The sequence below is a fragment of the Centruroides sculpturatus genome, unplaced genomic scaffold, assembly GCF_000671375.1.
Source record: "Centruroides sculpturatus isolate CEXI.00-Female unplaced genomic scaffold, Cexi_2.0 scaffold600, whole genome shotgun sequence".
Lineage (NCBI taxonomy): Eukaryota > Metazoa > Arthropoda > Arachnida > Scorpiones > Buthidae > Centruroides > Centruroides sculpturatus.
The window spans coordinates 457161-479512 of NW_019384814.1; the positions used below are offsets into that span (position 1 = coordinate 457161).

Here is a 22352-nt window from a genome sequence, read left to right on the forward strand (position 1 = left end):
TTCTTTAAATGTATTTTTAATAGATTATTTATCTGACGTAATTAATAAATAAACAAGTTCAATATAATTGCTTCTGTTATTAGATTCAATAGATTCCCTATGCCCTCTAAATGCCGATTCTTGCTTTGATAAAAAAAACATATAACATCTATTAATTTAAATATATCTATTAGCCGTAACTATCTTGTTATAATTTTCAATATTTATTTTATATTATTTACTAATGTTAAATTCTATTCCGCTTCGATTTCCAAATTGCTTCAAATACGAAAGAATCGACGATTTTTCGTGTCTTTCGCCAGCTAAATTGTCAAAGCCATTCTTATTCCGCACACTAATTTCATTTGAAAATAGTAGGCGAGCCAACAAAACAATTTTTGCATTTTTATGCATTTACANTAAATTACATAAGCTCCCACTAAAGTTGTGGGGTAATATTGAAATTAAGTAATTCGAATCCCTACTCGATCTCACACGTGTATAACGGAAACAAAAGCTTTGCGCACGTGGTGGTACACATCGAAGGCAGGTTCGCGACAATAGAACACAGCTACTAACTTAATTACTAAGGTTATAACTATCTTACAAGCTAGGATTAAATTACGGAAGGATGATAGTATAGCATAGGTAAGGAAACGTATAGAAAGTTTAGAGAAAAGGGTACCCGAAATAATTGGATGTGATATCTTCCTGTTGGATAGGGAAACTAATTCAGTTCAACGATTCAAACAGTTCTTGGTCGGAATCTTCTCTATTCTTCCCTCGATGGATCACTTCGTCGCTGTCCTTCTCTTCTCTCTTAATAAATCTTGTCCGAGATGTCCGTCTGCTCGCTTCCTCGTCTACTTCGAGAATGAGTTCCCCCGTTCACCTCGGGTCCTACACTCCCTTTCTGGCCTCGTTCTCGTAACGGTGTTGCCCCCTCCAACGAACAGGAAGTGAAGGATGGAAAAATCCAGAAGAGAGAAGACAAAGAACACAAAGAAAATCTTAAACACTAGAGTTACGGCTAGCGCGTATACAATAATATGGCGTTTCGCCACATTGCAATTACATTCTGAATCGCTAGCCACAATATAAGGGCTAAAATTAAAAATAAAATTATAAAAACTTACTTGGTGAAATAAAATGTGTGGTAGATATACATACCTGGTACAAAATATTCTTCAATTGTACGAATATACTTTTAAAGATAATTATAATTAAATATACCTTTGTAAAGAAATGTACATAAAAATAACATAAAATATTCTTTACTTTTTAAATCTTAACCACTTAGTCAAATAGCTCCCTACGAGTGGAATCAGAGATGGTCCTGCTAGGTGTGTGGTGTGTGCATGCATGCAGGCTGCCAAATCCCGAGGGTGCCCATACTGGTTAATGTCAAATGCCTCTTTTGTCGTATCACCAGTATATCTCAAAAGATGCAACAGGGCTGTTGTAAATTTTAAACGTTTCTCACCATAGCTGTAAAAATCTAAATATGTTAAACTTAATTGTCATTTGTTTTCTAACTAATTCGTTTTAGGACCAAGTGTCCATGGAAATTTCTAAAATTTACGACTTTTTGGTCACTCTCGTTGAACTGGAAAAATGTCTCTCTTTATTACATCTAATATTTCGAAGAAATCAGTCCCACTGTACTCGGGTAGAGATTGGTTCGGTTAGGCTTTTAAGTAGTATTCCAGCTCTTTCAGCAGGGTTTTATTTATGTCCCTAATTCCCTAATCTCTTAATTACTGTATTTAACTACTTCTTAAGTAGAAATAAGCCGAAACCAGTTACTTTGTACTCGAATATTTGTAGTCTAGGGAAAAAAGTGGAAAGACAAATTTTTACGACAATGGATACATAAATCATAAATTTAAGGAATATAAATTCTAGATCTTTTTCTGTACCTCATGCATCTCTCTCATTCATTAAATTTAGTTGTAAATGATGCTGTCAAAGTAACAGTTCATTTTTTAACATTGTACAAGAATTATACATGTTTTTTTCTACATCCCCTTAAAGATGGGACATACAAAATCATAATATCGCTGGTTTAACATTGAAATCCATAAGTAATATAAGATGGGAGAGCAGAATTAAAATATCAAATATTTTAATGGATTTTTTAAACTCCTATCAACTATACAGAACTAACATAAAAACATACTAGTAAATTCTTATTGGTTGGGTTAAGTTATAAATCTAGTTGTGATTCACGTAATCGGGTGAGGGCGGCCAAATATCTAGCGGGCAGGTGGCTAACAGCCCAGAACCGGTCCTGGATAGAATTGGATGCAGTATACATGAAGCATCCACCCAAGGTCCTAGGCTTCCACCAGCTAAACCAGGTGAGGTTGGTGCTCTGTAAAGCACATGCATGAATCTGACAATACAGCGTTTTCACTCCGCCACTAATATTCGAATATACAATAGCAATCTTATTTTTTTTCACGTGTATTATAGAAATTTGTAATAAGATACATAATGCGGTTATAATAAAGTATTGTGCGATTATTTTCATATAATTAAAATTAATATGTATTTATTTTTTAGAAAATATAAGGGAAGTGGCACATTCACCGCTTCAAATGATGGCACGCCACTGCAAAGTATGCATATGTATCTTTGGTTTTGGAATATTTTTGCAATTGCAGATGAATTTGTGGTGCACAAAGCATTTTTCCCTTTTCTGGAGACATTCTTAGTGACTTTAGACAAAGGAAAAGCTCTTTGATGACTTCATAATTTCAATTCAAAACCAGTATATAATCTGTCACATCAGATAAACCCTCACTTGCTGTCAAATTTTTTTTCAAATACAGATAACCTAAAGGATATTCAAATGAAATTATTGTAGTTTTTCCACAACTTATATAAGTTGTATTGGATACCTCAGTTTCCATTTAACTTCAGTGTTCTTATTGGGCTGCAATTTGAAAAAATTGTAAATTCTCAATATCATCCATCCATCTTGTCTTTCCTTAATCTTGAGGTGTCAGATAAATGAAATTGAAGAGCAGATATGGAAAGCTTAGGAGCAGGAGGCCCCAATTAACTGTATATGAACTTCCAATGTAAACTGGAAGTCACATTATTTTAATTTAAAAATTTTTCCTTGAAAGGAGTTAGTTAGATGACTGGCACAACTACATTGCTAACAGAAAGTATGATGTACAGTAAAGGGGCAAGACATTACAGTACTAATTTGAAGTGGAGGGCATATATTTTTAAATTAAATAAATTAAAAATATGATTAAAAATTGCAGCTTGGCATTGTGATGATGTCAGAATAAGTAATTGCTTATAATAAACAATTCTGTCAATGTTATATAAATTTCCTTTTTTTTAAGAGGCATGTTTTTTTTATTCTCTCATTAAAGGCATGTATCATACTTCCTATATATAATTTAATTTTATCCGTTTTATTGATATCAACAAAGATTTTTTTTATTTGCTCAGATCCTTTTCAGTTTTGATTAGATTCTATATAGTTGAAGCTCTAATTATAACTAGCATCATTTTGCTATTAATAGTATACCTGATTTTTTTTTTTTTTTTTAATATATGGTCTAAGAAACTTGCCCAAATCAACTTCTGTTGTTTTGACAAATTTGAAATTGGTCTGTTTTTTGAATTGTCAAATTTTCTCTTGTATCTTACACAATAGGTTCTGGACTAGACCAGATAAATATCTCAAAGTGTTAGCTATCTCTTTGACATCTTTAAGAGCATTTATGTTGAGATACTAGGGTGCACTAGTATGCACTGAATTGTTCAGGTTGAAAAAACTAAAAACAGTGCATCATTCATATTGTTATTTCAGTGCATCTAGTGTCACTCCAGAGAGCACCAAATGGAGAGCTAGTGCAAGTCAGTGTGATATTAGTTTTAAAAATGGTGTCAACCATGAATGAAACTTGCAGAGTGGAAATTTTTCTCCCAAATGATATAAAACTCAGACTTTGCATATATTCTGAGATACATTTATTGTTAACAACAGATATATTTTTTTAATTTATTATGATAGTTTATGATTCAACACTGCATTAAAAAACTAAAATTAAAACATGCATGACATGAGTATAAAATGCCCATTTGAATATTTTTGAAACATTTTTAATTTCTTTCAATTGTTCCTTTTTACTACATAGATATTCTTTAGATTTTTATACATATCTACTAGATTTTTACTTTCTTACTAGATATACAATAAACATCTTAAAATTTTTCATTTTTTGATGACCAAAAACAGGAATCATTTATTCTTGGAATAGCTTCTTTCAAGTAACCAGTAGTTTTTGGAGGGGGACTTTTCTATTTCTATTTTTAGAAAATAATTGTAATAAAATTGCATTCTCCTGATCTTCCTCCTCTTTATCTACTAGACTGTTTACAAAATAGCTAAAGTAAAACTGCTAAAATATAACAACAGGTCTAATAAACAACTGATTTTCCTTCTTGTTGCCATTCAGCTTGATATGAAAACTAGGGAACACTGAGCAGTCAAAATAGGTTACCATCTTGAATGTTGAATTAATCTCTGCATTAAGATCTTTCCATATAGAATATAAAATATTATCATCTATTTTTTGTATGGATAGGTGTGATTGCAGGTTTTTGATAGGAAAGCTTGTTCTAAAACCATTGTCCTCTAATAATACATTTCTTATATTTTGAGCTCTTAACAAATTCAAACTCAATTGTAATTTTTTATTAATTTTTTAAAAATAAAATTTGTTTTCTCTCACTTTCTCATTTTTCTGAGATACTATATGATTAGTTTATGCATACCTCAAAAAGAAGGACAGATTTATATTCTGCTCAAAATGTCATTAGATAGAAGATGGTGTGTTTGAAAGCTAGACATTTGGCTATCAAATTTTATTTAACTAAATTGTTATAATTCTAAATGAATGATTAAAACACATTTTGAATAAACAATGTTATTTTAATAAATTTGAAATATTATAATTATAGATACAATAAAAGTTCTAGTAAAAAATTCTTGAAAGTTTACAAAAGTTTAAAAATTTACACTTGCAACACTCAAGAAAAAATTAAATAAATTTTTATTGTTATTAGAATTTTCAAATCATTAAGAATCATTTTAATACATTTTATCAAAATAAAGGAATTGTGATAAATTACAAAAAGTATCCTGCATATTTTATAAATAAAAAATAATTATTTATGTTAATGTATATTTATTACAAATACATTTAAAAACATGAATATATTTTAAAGTTTATAGAGAAATCTAAAAAGACTTACAATGAATAATATATTAATTTATAAATACTGGTCTTGGAAATGAATGAAACTTGGCATCATATTTAAAAAAAAAAAGGAAACTTCACTGCTTAGTAGCAAGCAGTTTGAGTTTTCTAGTAAGCTATGATATAACTGCTTGTTGACCACTTTATGGTAAATTGTAAAAATGATTGCAAAATTGATTTTAAAACAGTATTTATTAGTTAAAATAATAATTAAAATTGCTTCCTTGTAAACTATTTTTCTAAAATAAAAAGTAAATTAGTGATGTTAGTCTGCTTATTTCTGTAATATTTAACACTATCTGGATTTCTATCAGTTTAAAATTATTTAATTTGTTTTGAATTTGTTTAATTTAGAGCTTTATTTTTATCAATATAGAAGTATATTAATAATATATGACATACAGTTAAACTCAGCAAATAGATTTTAAATTATTAATATTTTATTTCGTATTTATCAAAATATTTGTAGAAATTTCTTCACAAATAGAGTTTTAAAAGTGGGAAATGGTTAGTATTGTAAATTATCCTTTTTTTTTTTATTATTTATTTCTTTCTTTTTTAAATGAGAATATATTTAATTTACTGGAAGATGACTGTCTAAAACATATGAATATTAATAATATAATGTTAATATATTTTCAACTATTGGCTAATTGGAGATGAAACACACCAGAGTTTTGTGTCTTTCTAACTCTCCCTTTGCTTAATTACTCAAAATTATCTAAAGCCACGGTCTCAGCACCATCTTCCCCATGCATCTTCACTTTTGTCAAGGTCAATATAACTATACTTGATTGTCAACAAATCTAGATCTCCATCTATTCTTATGGAATGGATACATGTATAACTAAGGTTCTGTTATTGATATCTGTGTTATTCATATAATTTTTGTTAACAAAAATGTATTTTTCTTAATATTTAAAGATGATATCACTTTTAGTTTCTTAAATCTTTATAACTTCTCAAAAAATAATTTTTATATACATTAACTTATAAAATTATACATGAAATTCTTTTACACATTTTTATTCTATTCTGTTACATATCAAAGCAACAATAGCATATTTAAAATGTTATGTTTTAAATTTTTATTGTTTGTTTGTGTATAAACTTAACTTATTTTAACATAAATAATTTATAGGTTAAGTGAAAATGAATGTTTTTGTAAATATTTTTTTTAAAATTTGCTACTTTCTTATGAAAAGAATTATGTTAATACAGAGATATGCATATTTGACTAGTGACCTTATTTTCATTGACATGTTAGAAGTATTAGGAATTATTTTTAACTTTTGAAGAAATATATTAATGTTACATGAAAATAAATTACATATACTTGGTTAGATAAAATTTAAGAATAAATTATAATAATAAAAATGTTTTGTAAGTTATAGCTTTAAATTGTTGCTTTTAAATAGATAGAGAGAAGGTCATGTTACTTTCTTTCACAGGACTGGTACCTATGAGTAGTCACATCTCAGGAACACTATGCAAATTAATGGTACAGTGACTCAAGCAGAAATCTTACCTCTTCTTAATGACATTATTATGTAGATATGTAAATGATATTTTGGTTATTTGGAACAAAAACTGAATTTATTGACATTCATAAGGACATTCAATGACAATGCCTATGGCCTCTCTCTGTAAGTTGAGCAAGAAAGCTATGCTAAAGTACACTTTCTTGATGTAGCCATAACCTTACAGCATGGATAATTGTTATTGAAGGTGTTCCATAAAAGCTCATATTCTATGCTCTTCATCCGTGCAAGATCATATGATCATTTCAATTATAAGATCGCCACTTTTAGGACCTTTATAAGAAGGGCCTACAAGCATTGTTCATCAGCAAGGGATAGGGAAGAAGAACTTCAATACATCTCAAATATAGCCAAACAAAATGGATACCCTGCACACCTAATTAACAGACTTTATTTTACATCAGAACAACCCACAGATCACTTACAACCAGATGACAGATCATATATGATGGTGACATATAATAAGGTCCTAGCTAACATGTATCAGGAAATTTCCTGCACCAGAAATAACAAGATTGCATACAGGAGATCTCCTACTGTTTTTTCAAGCATCAGAAAATGTTAGACCAAATAGAGAGGAGCTGCTTGCTGGGGATCTGTACTATCTCATGTACAAGATTATAGGATGAACTGTTTGTGCAAGTATATTGGGGCCACTGCTAGATGCCTGAACATCAATATACAATTTGTAAGGTGCTTTCTGCAATGTCACTGGCTAGTTTTGCAGCTGATAACAATATTTATGTTGAATTTGATATTTATTATTACTGTATTTATAATTATTATGATTATTAATAATTATCTGTCAGATTGCTGGATTCTTCAGACTATAATAAGGCTATTAGTTAATTAAACAAGAGCTATTTGGAAATTAACCTCCAGTAGGCAGTGAAAAATACAAGAATAAAGACAAAAATGGTACATACATATACAGTATAACCTCCGAATAGCAGACACCATCACAATTGAGAACTTTGTCCTCTATTTAGAGGTGTCAGCTATTCGGAAGCACATGCCAGCAGCCATATTGTATTTAAACCTGGTTATTATAAAGTGAAAAATACAGTGGATTACAAAAACATCAAATTTGCATTAGGAATGTGAAAATGCCAAAAAGTATGTGTAGCATATACAGGTAACCCCCGTTTAACACGGCACTTCTATAGCACGGATTCACTCTAACACGGTTCGAGAATTGGTACCATCCTCCGTATAACACGGTATTTTTATAGCACGGATTCACTCTGACACAGTTTGAGAAATGGGTAAAATCCTCATACAACATGAAATGTAATAAATTTTTACATACTTAAGTACTAATAGTTCACGAAAATAATAATTTTCGTGAACTATTAGTACTTCAGTGTGTAAATTTTCTTTTCTCGTCTCCATACACATGGTCCTTCGCGAAAATTGTTTCAATTTTGCCAGATCTCGATGCTTCTGCTTCTGGTGTTGCCAGATGTTTTCCCCTTGTTCCATAAGTGCTTTGCACCATATAAGGAAATTTATAAAGATCTTTTAACTAGAAGCAAGAAATCTAAAATTACATACTACACTTTTTGCAAAAGATAAAACATGAATCTGAAAATAATGCAGAAAATGCTCAGAGGATAACGATAACTTGCCAAAAATAAAACGCTCTCGGTTAATAGTGCTTTTAGTGATGACAAAGAAATCATTGTTTAATTTAACATATTAATTAATATGTATCACTTAAGAAAATTTTAATAAAGATATTTACCTTAATTATGAAAATATAGTAGCATGTTTTTTAATTTTTGGAACCTAACCCTCCTTTTCGTACTAGTTTTTTGTTTTGCATAACACGGATTCGCATAACATGGCAATTTTTTGGAACGTAACTACCGTGTTATATGGGGGTTACCTGTATAATTAAAATACAGGTATACGTCTGCTTTAGAATATGTCCAATTCAGAATACGTCCTGTTTGGACGAAACAAATTTTGCTCAGTATACGACTTTTGTTCGGTATACAACTTAATTCAATTATACGCGCCATTTATGAACAAGTAGCACTATCGGTGTACTAGACCAGACTAGACGTTTGCGGTGCAACGGTTTATAACTTTGTTAAATTTCTTCTGATTTTAATTTGTAAGTAAAATTTTATTATTTTAATTAATCATGAAATGCAAGAAGGCAAATGAAAAGCAACAGATAACTAAAAAAAATGACTAGAATCACAATGAAACTGATAAAAGAGATTGTTGAGAAATATGAAGGTAGCACGCGTGTTCGAGATTTTAACTGTTGCATACCATATTCCGAGAACGACGATATCGACAATCGTGAAAAATAAAGACATTATTAAATTTGCTAACGTTGCGAAAAGAGTTAAATCAATTTTTAAACAGAGATCGAAGACATTAGATCATGTTGAGAAATTGCTTTTGCTTTGGATAACTGAAAAACAATGTGCTGGAGACAGCCTATCGGAAGCAATTATTTGTGAGAAAGCTAAAAAGATACACGCTGATCTCACAAACAATCAAGCAGGAACTAGCCAGAAAAGCGAAGTGTTTAAAGTTGGCCATTTTTTTTACATGAGAACGAATTAATCATTTTTACATTACAGTGGAAACTCGGTATACGACCTTAATCCGTTTCCGATGTTTGGACTTATACCGAATTGGACGTATACCAAACCAACCTTTCTCATAAGAAGTAATGTAAAAATGATTAATCCGTTCTCATGTAAAAAAAATGGCTGGCTTTAAACACCTCGCTTTCCTGGCTAGTTCCTGCTTGATTTTTCGTGAGATCAGCGTGTATCTTTTTAGCTTTCTCGCAAATAATTGCTTCCGATACGCTGTCTCCAGCACTGTTTTTCAGTTATCCAAAGCAAAAGCAATTTCTCGACATGATCTAATGTCTTCGATCTCTGTTTAGAAATTGATTTAACCCCTTTCGCAACGTTAGCAGATTTAATAATGTCTTTATTTTTCGCGATTGTCCATATCGTCGTTCTCGGAATACGGTAAACAACAGTTAAAATCTCGAACACGCATGCCACCTTCATATTTCTCAACAATCTCTCATCAGTTCCATTGTAATTGTAGTCATTTTTTTAGTTTTCTGTCGCTTTTCATTTGCCTTTTTGCGATTCATGATTAATAAAAATAATAAAATTTTACTTATGAATTAAAATCAGAAGAAATTAAACAAAGTTATAAACCGTTGCACCACGAACGTCTAGTCTGGTCTAGTACACCGATAGTGCTACTTGTTCGTTGATGGCGCGTATAATTGAATTATGTCATATACCGAACAAAAGTTGTATACCGAGCAAAATTTGTTTCGTCCAAACAGGACGTATTCTAAAGCAGACGTATACCGAGGTACCACTGTACTTATTATGGGAAAGGTTGGTTTGGTATACGTCCAATTCGGTATAAGTCCAAACATCAGGAACAGATTGAGGTCGTATTCCGAGGTTCCACTGTATATATATGTATGTATGGAAAATTATTTATTTTTTCAGGTGTAAAAATCACATTTTGATTGAAATGTAATGAATTTTAAATAGCAAATTGTATAGGATACTTTAATTAAATGGAACATAAAAATTATGACAAAACGTAAACATTGATTAATTATTCATTCATTAAAAATGACCTGAGTGCAAGTAACAAAAAGAAAAATGAAACTGTTATTATGAACAGAAGCATTTAGGTGATTAGAGTTTGAATGTCAAGTTATGAAAGCAATTTGCTAGCCACTTCAGGAGGTAAGAAATGTATTCAATATTCTTGCATTTATAACATCATTTATGATCTAAGTGACTAATAAAAATTGATATAGTGATTTGTCTATTTAGTAGTTATTGAGTAGGTGTAATTTTTCAAACATTTTTGCTTTTTTCAATAAATGATTTATTAATTAATTAAAAATTACTTTAGCCACCACAAAACTGTTGTGATTGTAAATTATATCATAAATGCAAGAATACCAAATATTTTCCTACACTTTAAAATGGTAGGCAAATCGCCATCGTAACACATTCTTTGAACTTTCACTAAATAAGCACTTTTGTCTTAACCCTAAAACTGTGCTTTTTTTGTTACTACTATACTACAGTTCTTGTCGAATGAATGAATAATTTCAGAAAAGTTTATGGTTTCTTGATACCATAAGCTTAATTCTAACAATAAGTCAGAAGTTTAATAACATTACTGTGTATGATAATAAATGGTGATTGACAACTTAACTGGATTAGTCTTCTTTAACAGATAAAGAATGTTGTTCAGCTTTTTACAATCTGCCTTTCTCCCCTATTCTTATTTTTAAGCCAGTCTTCATTCAATGCCTACGGTCAAAAATTGTCCTCTGAAAAGTATTTGAACTGATTCTTTGTTTTCATTTAAAAATATTTCGTACATAATTAATTCTTTCAGAATATTGAAGGCAGGACTTTGTGTTTTTGTAAGGTAGGTTATGGATGATGGCATCTGTTATTTAGTGTGTTTGCTATTTAGAGGTAAATATTATAGATTTTTTATTTGAAGGGTCTGAGAATTGTAAAAACATCCATTAAGTAGAGGTGTCTGCTATTCAAGAGTGTTCATTAAAGGAGGCATTTCACTGTATATATTTTGAATATATCATTCCTTTCTAGCCAATCTCTTGCTTCTTTTATGCTTTTGTTGAATCCATTAATGGCGTTGCCATTAGTAAATAAATGCTTACTGGAATTAATTAAATAAAATAAACAAACACCTTTCTCTATTCCAGCACAACGTTTAATGCATTAAAAAATTAATTGATTCTTTGAAATACAGCCCATTTTTCGCTCCTACTCCAGCATTACTTCCTGAGAACATTATTCCTAATATCGAATTGCTCATAAAGGGTATGAATACCACTAAGCAGGATTACATCAGATGGAAGACAAGGTTCTGTGCAGAAAATGAGAAACAAGGTAACAAAGAAGAAAGGCGATTCAACAAAAGCATAAAAGAAGCAAGAGATTGGCTACAAAGGAATGATATAGTGCTCATAAGGGCAGATAAATTTTGAATATATTTATTACACAGTACAAAAATGGTACATAAATATCTTAGCTACTTTTTGACAAGTTCTGCCAGAATTCAGACATTTGTCAGAATGTAGCACCATTTGTTGTATCCCCTTATCAAAGAAGTTTTCTGCCAGGCAGTTCAGCCATCATGAATGCCATGCATCTGTTCCTCATTGGATTCAAATTGCTGCATTTCCAACCACACATTTATTTTTGAGAATAAATGAAAGTCACTCAGTACAAGGTTGAGGTTGTAGATGGGATTATCAACTCATATTGTAACAGTCAAAGCAATGCATATGGGTGTGCATTGTCATGGACAAGAACATTGCCTGAGGTCAACATGACTTGTCTCTTGTTCTGAATCATCATTTCAATAAATTTAAGCACTCATTCAGCAAAGAGATGATGGCTATAGTTTTTTAAGATTGTAAGGGAGTATTGCTGACAGATTTTATGGAGCCTGGGACTTCCATTACTTTATAGGTATAGGTGAATCACTCTTTGAGGTTTTTCAGAACAAAGGTGAGGCATATTGTCCTTAGGCATGATTCTTGTCCACAACAACACATTTCCATTGGCATTGCTTCAACAGTTTCAATATGAGTTATTTGATTACCCTGCCTTAAAGCCTGACCTCACACTGAGTGACTTTCATTTGTTCCCAAAAATGAAAATGTGATTGGGGATGTAGCAATTCAAATCCAGTGAGGAACTGATGCATGGCATTTGTGGATGTCTGAACTCCCAGGTGGAAAACTTCTTTGAGGGGATACAGAAAATAGTGTCATGTTCTGACAAATGCCTGAATGCTGGTGGAACTTATATTTAGATGTAGCCAAGATATATATATGTAACTTTTGTGTATAATAAATATAGTTTGTCTTTATTTTTGTTTTTTTCACAGCATACTGAAGGTTAATTTCCAAATAGTCCTCATATAAATAATATAATTTAGTGTTTAGTGTAAAGTCCTGTTGTGTTACTAGCTGTAAGCAGCTTTAAAGTTTTAAGGAAAACATTTGTTAAATGTTAAACATGAATAGGAATAAATTTGTTTGAGCAAATTATTTCTAGTACTGAAATTATCATAGAAAATTATTTACTAATGAATGTGAAAACCATTTGAATAAGATACTCATATTTCTGTATATAGGTATATGACAGAAAGGCCAAGGGTTATGTACTTTCTTTAATTGGAAATACTATCACCACATGGATGCAATTGCCATCAGATATGAAGGAAGGATGTAAGTGTTTCATCTAATTAAATAATAAATACTATACATATAAATATATAATCAATTTTAGATAAAATAATAATTAATTAGTGAAGTAAACATATTAATAAAATTAATTTTAATCATTTTGCAAGAATTTAGTAATATTTTAATTCATCAAAAATAAATTTTTATATCTCTTATTTTTAATATTAAAATATTGAATAAACTATAAAATTGATTATTTTACATTAAAAACAATTTTTACAGAAATATATTGCCTATTAACATTTATTAAAATATTCTATGATTTCTTTTTAATTTATTTTACTATATTATTCTATATTATGGCTAATAATAACATTAGATTCTCAATATACAAATTACATTGTAACTTTTAAAGAAAACATATTTAGTATCTGAAACAAACTCTTGAACATTAAATATAGAGTTGTGCCTCATACTTTAAATTTAATTCATTCCAGGAAACTTCAAACTCTGAACTGTTTGAAGTTCAAATCAATTTTCCTAATTAGAAATAGTTAAAAGTGAATTAATCTGTTCCCAGACAATAAATAATACCTGTTTTGATAAACATAAACGGAAAATACACATAATTTAAGGTAAAAACGACACAGTTAAATGTTCTATATAATAAATTAAACATGGAAACAATAAATAAAATATGTAAATATTGTATAATAAAATTAAAATTACATTTATTGGTCACACATCATCAATTCTGGCATCTTAAACATGGCTGTCAGATCCACCACATAAGTAATGGTTTTATGCTTTGAGATAAGTTCCTTTTTTACGTCAATCATCAATACTACAAGTTTTCTCTTAGGCTTTGTTGCTTCCATGCTCTTCTTGGATGCCTTGGTTAAGAGTAGGTAGGAGATTTATATTGATATATAAAACTAAACACACCAAAAATAAAGATGAATAAAGCACTGAAAAATGAGCATAATACAAGAGATGCTCAAAATTACAAATTGAATAACATTTTAAAAATACTTTTATTTAAATAATTTTAATGGAGTTTTTAACAAATGTGACTTAAATTAAATAGTTTTATCCAATTAAAACTATTGACTTATTCGTATCTCTTGAATTGACCTGATTATTTCAAATATTATTCTTCAAGAATTTGATTACTGTACTTTCAATTCAATTAAAAGTGTTTAAAGCAGATTTTATCTAGCAGCTATTTAAATAAAACTAATTGGAATGAACCAAGAGTCGAATGAAATGATTTCAATAATTCTATTTTTAATTGCTGGTTTCTGCAAAATACTTTTAATAGTAATTTAAAGAAAATGACTGCTAATTAAACAACACTGTGCAAGATTTTATGCATTGGGAGAAATGTCACAGATTTAACATGCAATTAAGACTTATTTTACATATTTTACTTTTTTTTTTTAAAGATTACCTATAGCCTAAACCTAAAAAATGCATGTGGCAAGTCTGCATATGGTGGGGTTCTACTATATCAAAAAAATGCTTTATTCAAAAATAATAAGTTATTGTTGAATTTATTCTTAAACAAATATTTTAAAAAACTGTTAAATTTATTTTATATATATATATTTAACCATTTCAATAAATTTTTGTTTCTTCAATTAGTGAACCTCCTTCAGTCTTTGTTGATATTCCAGCTTCTTGTTTCGAAGAATAAGAACTTTTCTATGGAAGTGATGTAAGTTCACATTATGAGAAATTATAATAATATATTTATATTATAATTTCAGTTAATTGTTTTGACAATATCAAATTAATTTTAAGCATAAAATGTTGATAACTGTAATTTAAATGTGTAATTATGTGTAAAACAATACTGTTTTACAAAATAATTTTTTTGCAGTAGAAACATTTAATTTTAAAAATTATTCATAGAATTGCTCTTGCATCTGGTGATAGAAAACACATTGTTGTTTCAACCTCTCAAAAGAATATGCAAGTTACACCAACATTTGCAAAAATACCACTTATGTGGGAACAAAAAGGCACAGTAAGTTTAAAAAATTTTCTGTTTTGAAATAGAAAAATGTTTGCAACATATTTAACTGTTTAAGAAATCCTACTTAAAATAGATGTTGCTTTATCATTAAATAGATATAATGCATGATGGTAATTTGTGATTTAAATTTATTTCATTTTTATAAAATTTGAACTAGAATTTTTATATTAAAGTAACTTAACACACACAAAATATTTTCAGAATAAACATTAATAGAATAATTCATGTTTTTCATAAAGAAAAGTATACTTGAAATTTTAAAGATACTAGGCTTTTTGATTACCATTATTTACTAAACATTGTTAAAATACATGTTGAATCAGATATTAGACATTTTCAAGTAAATATTTTTATGAGGTTTATAAAAATAAATAATTTATCCAAACATAAACATATTACTTGAAATTTAATTATTAATAGTAGTATTATTATAGCCCAATGTAACCAGCAATCATTTGGCAAAAATTATTTATCATTTTGAAGTTTATGCTATGAGGGTTAAAAATTATTTTAATAAAAAAACTAGAAAACATTGTAAAATAAAAAATTATTTTCTAAAATAAGCAATTTGGCATAGTAATCTGTTTGGATCTTTTAATTACTTAAAAATATATATATAAAACTATTTTTGTGCAAAAAATCCATAATTATGTAAGTTTAAAAAAATATTTTAAAAGGAGTGTAGATTATGCAATAAAGCATGTTATACTGATTTTAAATTGCAATCATGAACTTGCAGACTGCTTCCATAAACATAGGATATACTTGTATGGTGAGATGAGTTAGAAAAGGTTTTATTTTTACTAAAGCCAACAACTGCCATATGCTATCGGGCTATATAATGGCTATAATATTATAGCTTTAGTTATCAGGTTTTAGTAGAGTTGATTGGTTTTAATTTTGTTCTAACAATTTTCTATGGAGTATATGCTATTATAAATTATTTGTATAAAAATACAGTATATATATNATGGTTTTATGCTTTGAGATAAGTTCCTTTTTTACGTCAATCATCAATACTACAAGTTTTCTCTTAGGCTTTGTTGCTTCCATGCTCTTCTTGGATGCCTTGGTTAAGAGTAGGTAGGAGATTTATATTGATATATAAAACTAAACACACCAAAAATAAAGATGAATAAAGCACTGAAAAATGAGCATAATACAAGAGATGCTCAAAATTACAAATTGAATAACATTTTAAAAATACTTTTATTTAAATAATTTTAATGGAGTTTTTAACAAATGTGACTTAAATTAAATAGTTTTATCCAATTAAAACTATTGACTTATTCATATCTCTTGAATTGACCTGATTATTTCAAATATTATTCTTCAAGAATTTGATTACTGTACTTTCAATTCAATTAAAAGTGTTTAAAGCAGATTTTATCTAGCAGCTATTTAAATAAAACTAATTGGAATGAACCAAGAGTCGAATGAAATGATTTCAATAATTCTATTTTTAATTGCTGGTTTCTGCAAAATACTTTTAATAGTAATTTAAAGAAAATGACTGCTAATTAAACAACACTGTGCAAGATTTTATGCATTGGGAGAAATGTCACAGATTTAACATGCAATTAAGACTTATTTTACATATTTTACTTTTTTTTTTTAAAGATTACCTATAGCCTAAACCTAAAAAATGCATGTGGCAAGTCTGCATATGGTGGGGTTCTACTATATCAAAAAAATGCTTTATTCAAAAATAATAAGTTATTGTTGAATTTATTCTTAAACAAATATTTTAAAAAACTGTTAAATTTATTTTATATATATATATTTAACCATTTCAATAAATTTTTGTTTCTTCAATTAGTGAACCTCCTTCAGTCTTTGTTGATATTCCAGCTTCTTGTTTCGAAGAATAAGAACTTTTCTATGGAAGTGATGTAAGTTCACATTATGAGAAATTATAATAATATATTTATATTATAATTTCAGTTAATTGTTTTGACAATATCAAATTAATTTTAAGCATAAAATGTTGATAACTGTAATTTAAATGTGTAATTATGTGTAAAACAATACTGTTTTACAAAATAATTTTTTTGCAGTAGAAACATTTAATTTTAAAAATTATTCATAGAATTGCTCTTGCATCTGGTGATAGAAAACACATTGTTGTTTCAACCTCTCAAAAGAATATGCAAGTTACACCAACATTTGCAAAAATACCACTTATGTGGGAACAAAAAGGCACAGTAAGTTTAAAAAATTTTCTGTTTTGAAATAGAAAAATGTTTGCAACATATTTAACTGTTTAAGAAATCCTACTTAAAATAGATGTTGCTTTATCATTAAATAGATATAATGCATGATGGTAATTTGTGATTTAAATTTATTTCATTTTTATAAAATTTGAACTAGAATTTTTATATTAAAGTAACTTAACACACACAAAATATTTTCAGAATAAACATTAATAGAATAATTCATGTTTTTCATAAAGAAAAGTATACTTGAAATTTTAAAGATACTAGGCTTTTTGATTACCATTATTTACTAAACATTGTTAAAATACATGTTGAATCAGATATTAGACATTTTCAAGTAAATATTTTTATGAGGTTTATAAAAATAAATAATTTATCCAAACATAAACATATTACTTGAAATTTAATTATTAATAGTAGTATTATTATAGCCCAATGTAACCAGCAATCATTTGGCAAAAATTATTTATCATTTTGAAGTTTATGCTATGAGGGTTAAAAATTATTTTAATAAAAAAACTAGAAAACATTGTAAAATAAAAAATTATTTTCTAAAATAAGCAATTTGGCATAGTAATCTGTTTGGATCTTTTAATTACTTAAAAATATATATATAAAACTATTTTTGTGCAAAAAATCCATAATTATGTAAGTTTAAAAAAATATTTTAAAAGGAGTGTAGATTATGCAATAAAGCATGTTATACTGATTTTAAATTGCAATCATGAACTTGCAGACTGCTTCCATAAACATAGGATATACTTGTATGGTGAGATGAGTTAGAAAAGGTTTTATTTTTACTAAAGCCAACAACTGCCATATGCTATCGGGCTATATAATGGCTATAATATTATAGCTTTAGTTATCAGGTTTTAGTAGAGTTGATTGGTTTTAATTTTGTTCTAACAATTTTCTATGGAGTATATGCTATTATAAATTATTTGTATAAAAATACAGTATATATATTTATCTTAGATTAATCCTAATTATAAGTTCATTGAAAATACATCCAAGATTATTATTCTGTGATAATGTTTAATGTTATAAAGAAACATTATTACCTTTTCTTGTATAATATTTTTTCTTACTTAAAATTCTTTTTTTACAGTGGTTAAATTTATGTTTTGATTTGGATGTCTTGACTTCAGATTTTTGGAAAGGACAAACTTTTAGTTTCATTGAATGTATAATTGTAAGAGCCTCCTGTCAGTTAAAGAGAATCTTCACTTTGAATAAATCTTGCATATGTTTGCCATCATATAAATGTAAGTATATTTAATTATGTAATGAATATTCAAATGGGAATAAATCAAAATAATGATTAGAAAATGAAAAAATATTATTTAAGAAGACATTTATCCATTCGTCAGAATACAGACATTCCATGTCATATAAACCTAGTTATTGCTAACTTTTAAAGTATTGCAGAATGTTTATTATTTTCTTCAATAGATTTTTTTAATCTTTAGGAAAATTTAATCTTTTAGCTAGTTTTTTTTATAAGTATCAAACTGAAGATGATAGATTTAGTCTAATGTAATGTTTCTAGATTCATATTCTAATTCCATGTTACACTTAAACAATCTTAAATAGTAATAAAATGGTAAGACTCCATAAAAATTATTAGCATTTAAGATTGTTTAATCTAAATATTTTCTGTCTGAAGCTAGCTGAATGAGAATATAAAACATTATATAGAACAAAAACAATTCTTACACAAGATACCTTTTTATTTTTAATGCTTTTTAAATATGCTTTGCTTTCTCACAGTAATCCTATGTACCGATAATCTGTTTATATGCAACAAATTTAATGAACATTTGTCATTCATGATAAAAAAAAAAAAAACAAAAAAGACATACTCAGCATTGCTGAGAGGGATGACAAAGGGGACACCTTTTTTATGCTGCCATACATTACAAAGACCCATTAAGGTCTGGCCAATAAGACAAAAATAAATGGCTTTTTTTAATAACAAAACAAAAATAATAAAATCCAGCAATGAGTTGTATAACTTTTCCAGCAAAAACACTTAAAATTGTGTGGGGCACCATCTGTTTATGATATTTATTCTAAAAACTTTTTATCTTATTAATTATTATAAAATATTTAATATAATTAAAAAATATTAATTATATGTAATAAATACATTATTAAATAATAATTTAATTCTGAAATCTTTTAGTACATTGTTTTACCTGTTAAAAACTTTTTAATGATAATCTTATTAACAGCATAGATAACATTTTTTACATATGCAGTAGTCTCTCGAAAACTCTGCCTAATGTGGACCGAAGGGTGGCCGAGTTTGTGAAAATACCGGGTTATCGGGAATGGGGTTAAAAAAAATAAGTATGAGTGTTTCCTCAGAAAATACTGTACTGTACTTGTATGTATTGTTTACTTGAGAATACAACAGAGAATAAACTGCCCAAATACCCTTAAACAAAGGAAAAGTACGTCCTTTATGAAGGCATAGAGCCTTTACTACATGAAAATGAAAATTAATGAATACACTGTGTACAGTAATTTACCTGATAAGACAGACCTCAGAAAAATACTTTGAGGCATAAAGCTGTCTACAATGAAAATTAATTAACTAAGGATTTTTTTGCCCTGCCAGGGTGTGGCTGAGTTATCCGGACTGCCGGGTTATCGAGTGCCGAGTTTTCAAGACTCTACTGTATTATATATTTTCTTTTTTCAGGTTAATTTTATTATTTTTTGTTATCATTTATTAACTAATAACATAATGTGTATTAAAAAAATAAAATATAGCATACTATTTTACCATCATTCTACTCTTCAAATGACGAGATTAAAGTTTAGTTAGCTTTAATTGCATATTTACATATCTGACATGACATGAGTGAAAAAAGAATTATTGTCAGTACACATTGAAAACTGTGTTTTTATAAATGAAAAAATCATTTTTATTTGATACTTTATTAACATTTATTTAAGTTACTCCAAACTACCAGAGAATTTTGAGTAAAATTTTTTTTTTGAATCAGAATAAGAGAGGAAGAAACTTTTTGACTAGACTATTTTAGAAATTAAATCTGACTTTATAATCTGGGATTCCTTGATTCTGCTGATAATTTAATTAAAAGTGAAGAAAAAAATAATAAATTGTCTTTGTATTATTATTTATAATTTTATTTAGATATTAGGAAATATTGCAATACAGTAGAGTGTCGTTTATTCGAATCAATTGGGAACTGGGGTTGTTTGGATAACCGATTATGTACGAAAAAATATAATAACCTAGCTCATGTTGAAATTTTTCTCCGTTGCATGTCACTTTGCGTTGAATTTTCATCAAAGTTAAGCCTAACGTAAATTTTTAAAAATAATAATCGTGGCTATTGTATCATTAAAAATTATTTCTTTATTTTGTACAAACACAATAAATATATTGAAAAATATAAAAACAAAAAAATTATATTTTGGAGGTTAATCTAGTATCAAAAACGTTCAATTTGGCACGACACAGTCTGACTGGAACACTTCTGGTTAACTGATGTTTCAGTTGATCAGTTTTTGGATAATCAACGCTCTACTGTATTTTAATTGTTTTGAATAATATAGCTTTAAACAATATGAACTTATTGAAATAAACATTTTGTTTTTACTGATAATTACTTTTATTGAAATCAACTTCACATCTTAATAAAGCAAATAAAAAGAATCACAAAATGTTCACAATTCTTCAACAGGTAAACAATCATGCTGCTCATTTTACATGTGCTCACCTTAATCATCAATTCCACATTCCACATCTATAATTAAAATATAATTATTTCACTTTTACTTAACTTCCAAAATTTGTTAGAAAACATACAAAATATGCACATTAAAGGGACAGCAGCACCAAATTTTGCTCTAGCAGCTGAATTTTGGAGTAAAATTTTTCAAAAATTGAAACNTCCACATTCCACATCTATAATTAAAATATAATTATTTCACTTTTACTTAACTTCCAAAATTTGTTAGAAAACATACAAAATATGCACATTAAAGGGACAGCAGCACCAAATTTTGCTCTAGCAGCTGAATTTTGGAGTAAAATTTTTCAAAAATTGAAACTGCATACTTGGGACAATGTACAGTACATATATATTTATACCTACTGTACCACATTCACTTGAGATTTGCCCAATAGTTCTTTCTGTAGAAAGCCCTGAACAGCTACTCTTTAATTATGATCACTGTATACTGTGGTTTATTAATATTAAATGAGGTAAACTGTTAATACACAAATATTATCTTATTAATAAATATTTATAACAACTGTTGTAATTTTTTTTAGCTTTATGAAAATTATATCTCTTATTCTGGATTATAGGATATAAATTTTTAAAATTTTGCTTTATTTTCATCTTATAAATGAAACACAGTTAAACCTGTCAACCTCAAATCTTGGGAACAAAAAAAAATTTGAGATAGATAGTTTTAAGATATAGAGGTTCCTATACAGTAAACAGTAATAGTTTTGTCTAGAGGTATGGTATTTTATTAATACAATAGCAAGTACAACACGTACCTATGTTAGGTATAAATAAAACATATTTGACATACCAGAACAGAAATAGTTTGTCAATAGCTTCTGATTTCTGACTTTCTTCAACCAATAAGACACAAGCCAAACTTGTAGCCAATCAGAGAAAAGCAACATTAATTGCAACTGTGTACAGTACTGTATTCCAAGAGATGTCTCTCAACTGCAATTTATGCTATCAAAATATAGTCTCTGAGCTTTGAATTTGTAACTGAAACTTCAGTCTATAATTTGAGAGATAGAGATTTTGGGAGAAAATTATTTGAGATAAACATGGAAAATATTGAATTTAGGAAGAAAATGCAGGGGGGAAAATAAATTTTTGAGATAAAGAGGTTTTTGAGATAGACAGGTTAAATTGTATATTGTAAGAATGGTATTATTGCAACTATGATTCAGATTAATTAATTCAATAATGTAAAATTTAAAAAATTGATTTAAATTGATATTTTTACTTTAAATAAACTATTTATCTTTTT

General features: G+C 28.1%; 2 protein-coding genes across 2 annotated transcripts in view; both read left to right on the plus strand.

Annotated features, from left to right (window-relative positions):
* The window catches only part of LOC111629819, a 38765-nt gene extending 23568 nt beyond the window's left edge, over window positions 1-15197 (plus strand). Inside the window, exons 4-7 of the mRNA XM_023373727.1 lie at window positions 13007-13100; window positions 14703-14775; window positions 14973-15087; window positions 15192-15197. Of these exons, the coding sequence (XP_023229495.1) occupies window positions 13007-13100; window positions 14703-14775; window positions 14973-15087; window positions 15192-15197 (288 nt within the window). The remainder of the gene's footprint in view (window positions 1-13006; window positions 13101-14702; window positions 14776-14972; window positions 15088-15191) is intronic.
* A 1366-nt stretch (window positions 15198-16563) lies between these two features.
* LOC111629815 (uncharacterized protein C3orf67 homolog) lies at window positions 16564-18678 on the plus strand. Its single transcript, XM_023373724.1, has 3 exons — window positions 16564-16988; window positions 17186-17300; window positions 18421-18678. Exons 1-3 carry the CDS (start codon window positions 16978-16980, stop codon window positions 18589-18591), a joined length of 297 nt encoding a protein of 98 aa, XP_023229492.1. The 5' UTR covers window positions 16564-16977; the 3' UTR covers window positions 18592-18678.
* The last annotated feature ends 3674 nt before the right edge of the window (window positions 18679-22352 follow it).

What these genes read in the sequence shown, in the direction of transcription:
- LOC111629815 (XM_023373724.1), top strand. An exon ending in TGTGGGAACAAAAAGGCACA is followed by an intron (nt 17,301 to 18,420) that starts GTAAGTTTAAAA and finishes CTTTTTTTACAG; the next exon opens with TGGTTAAATTTATGTTTTGA.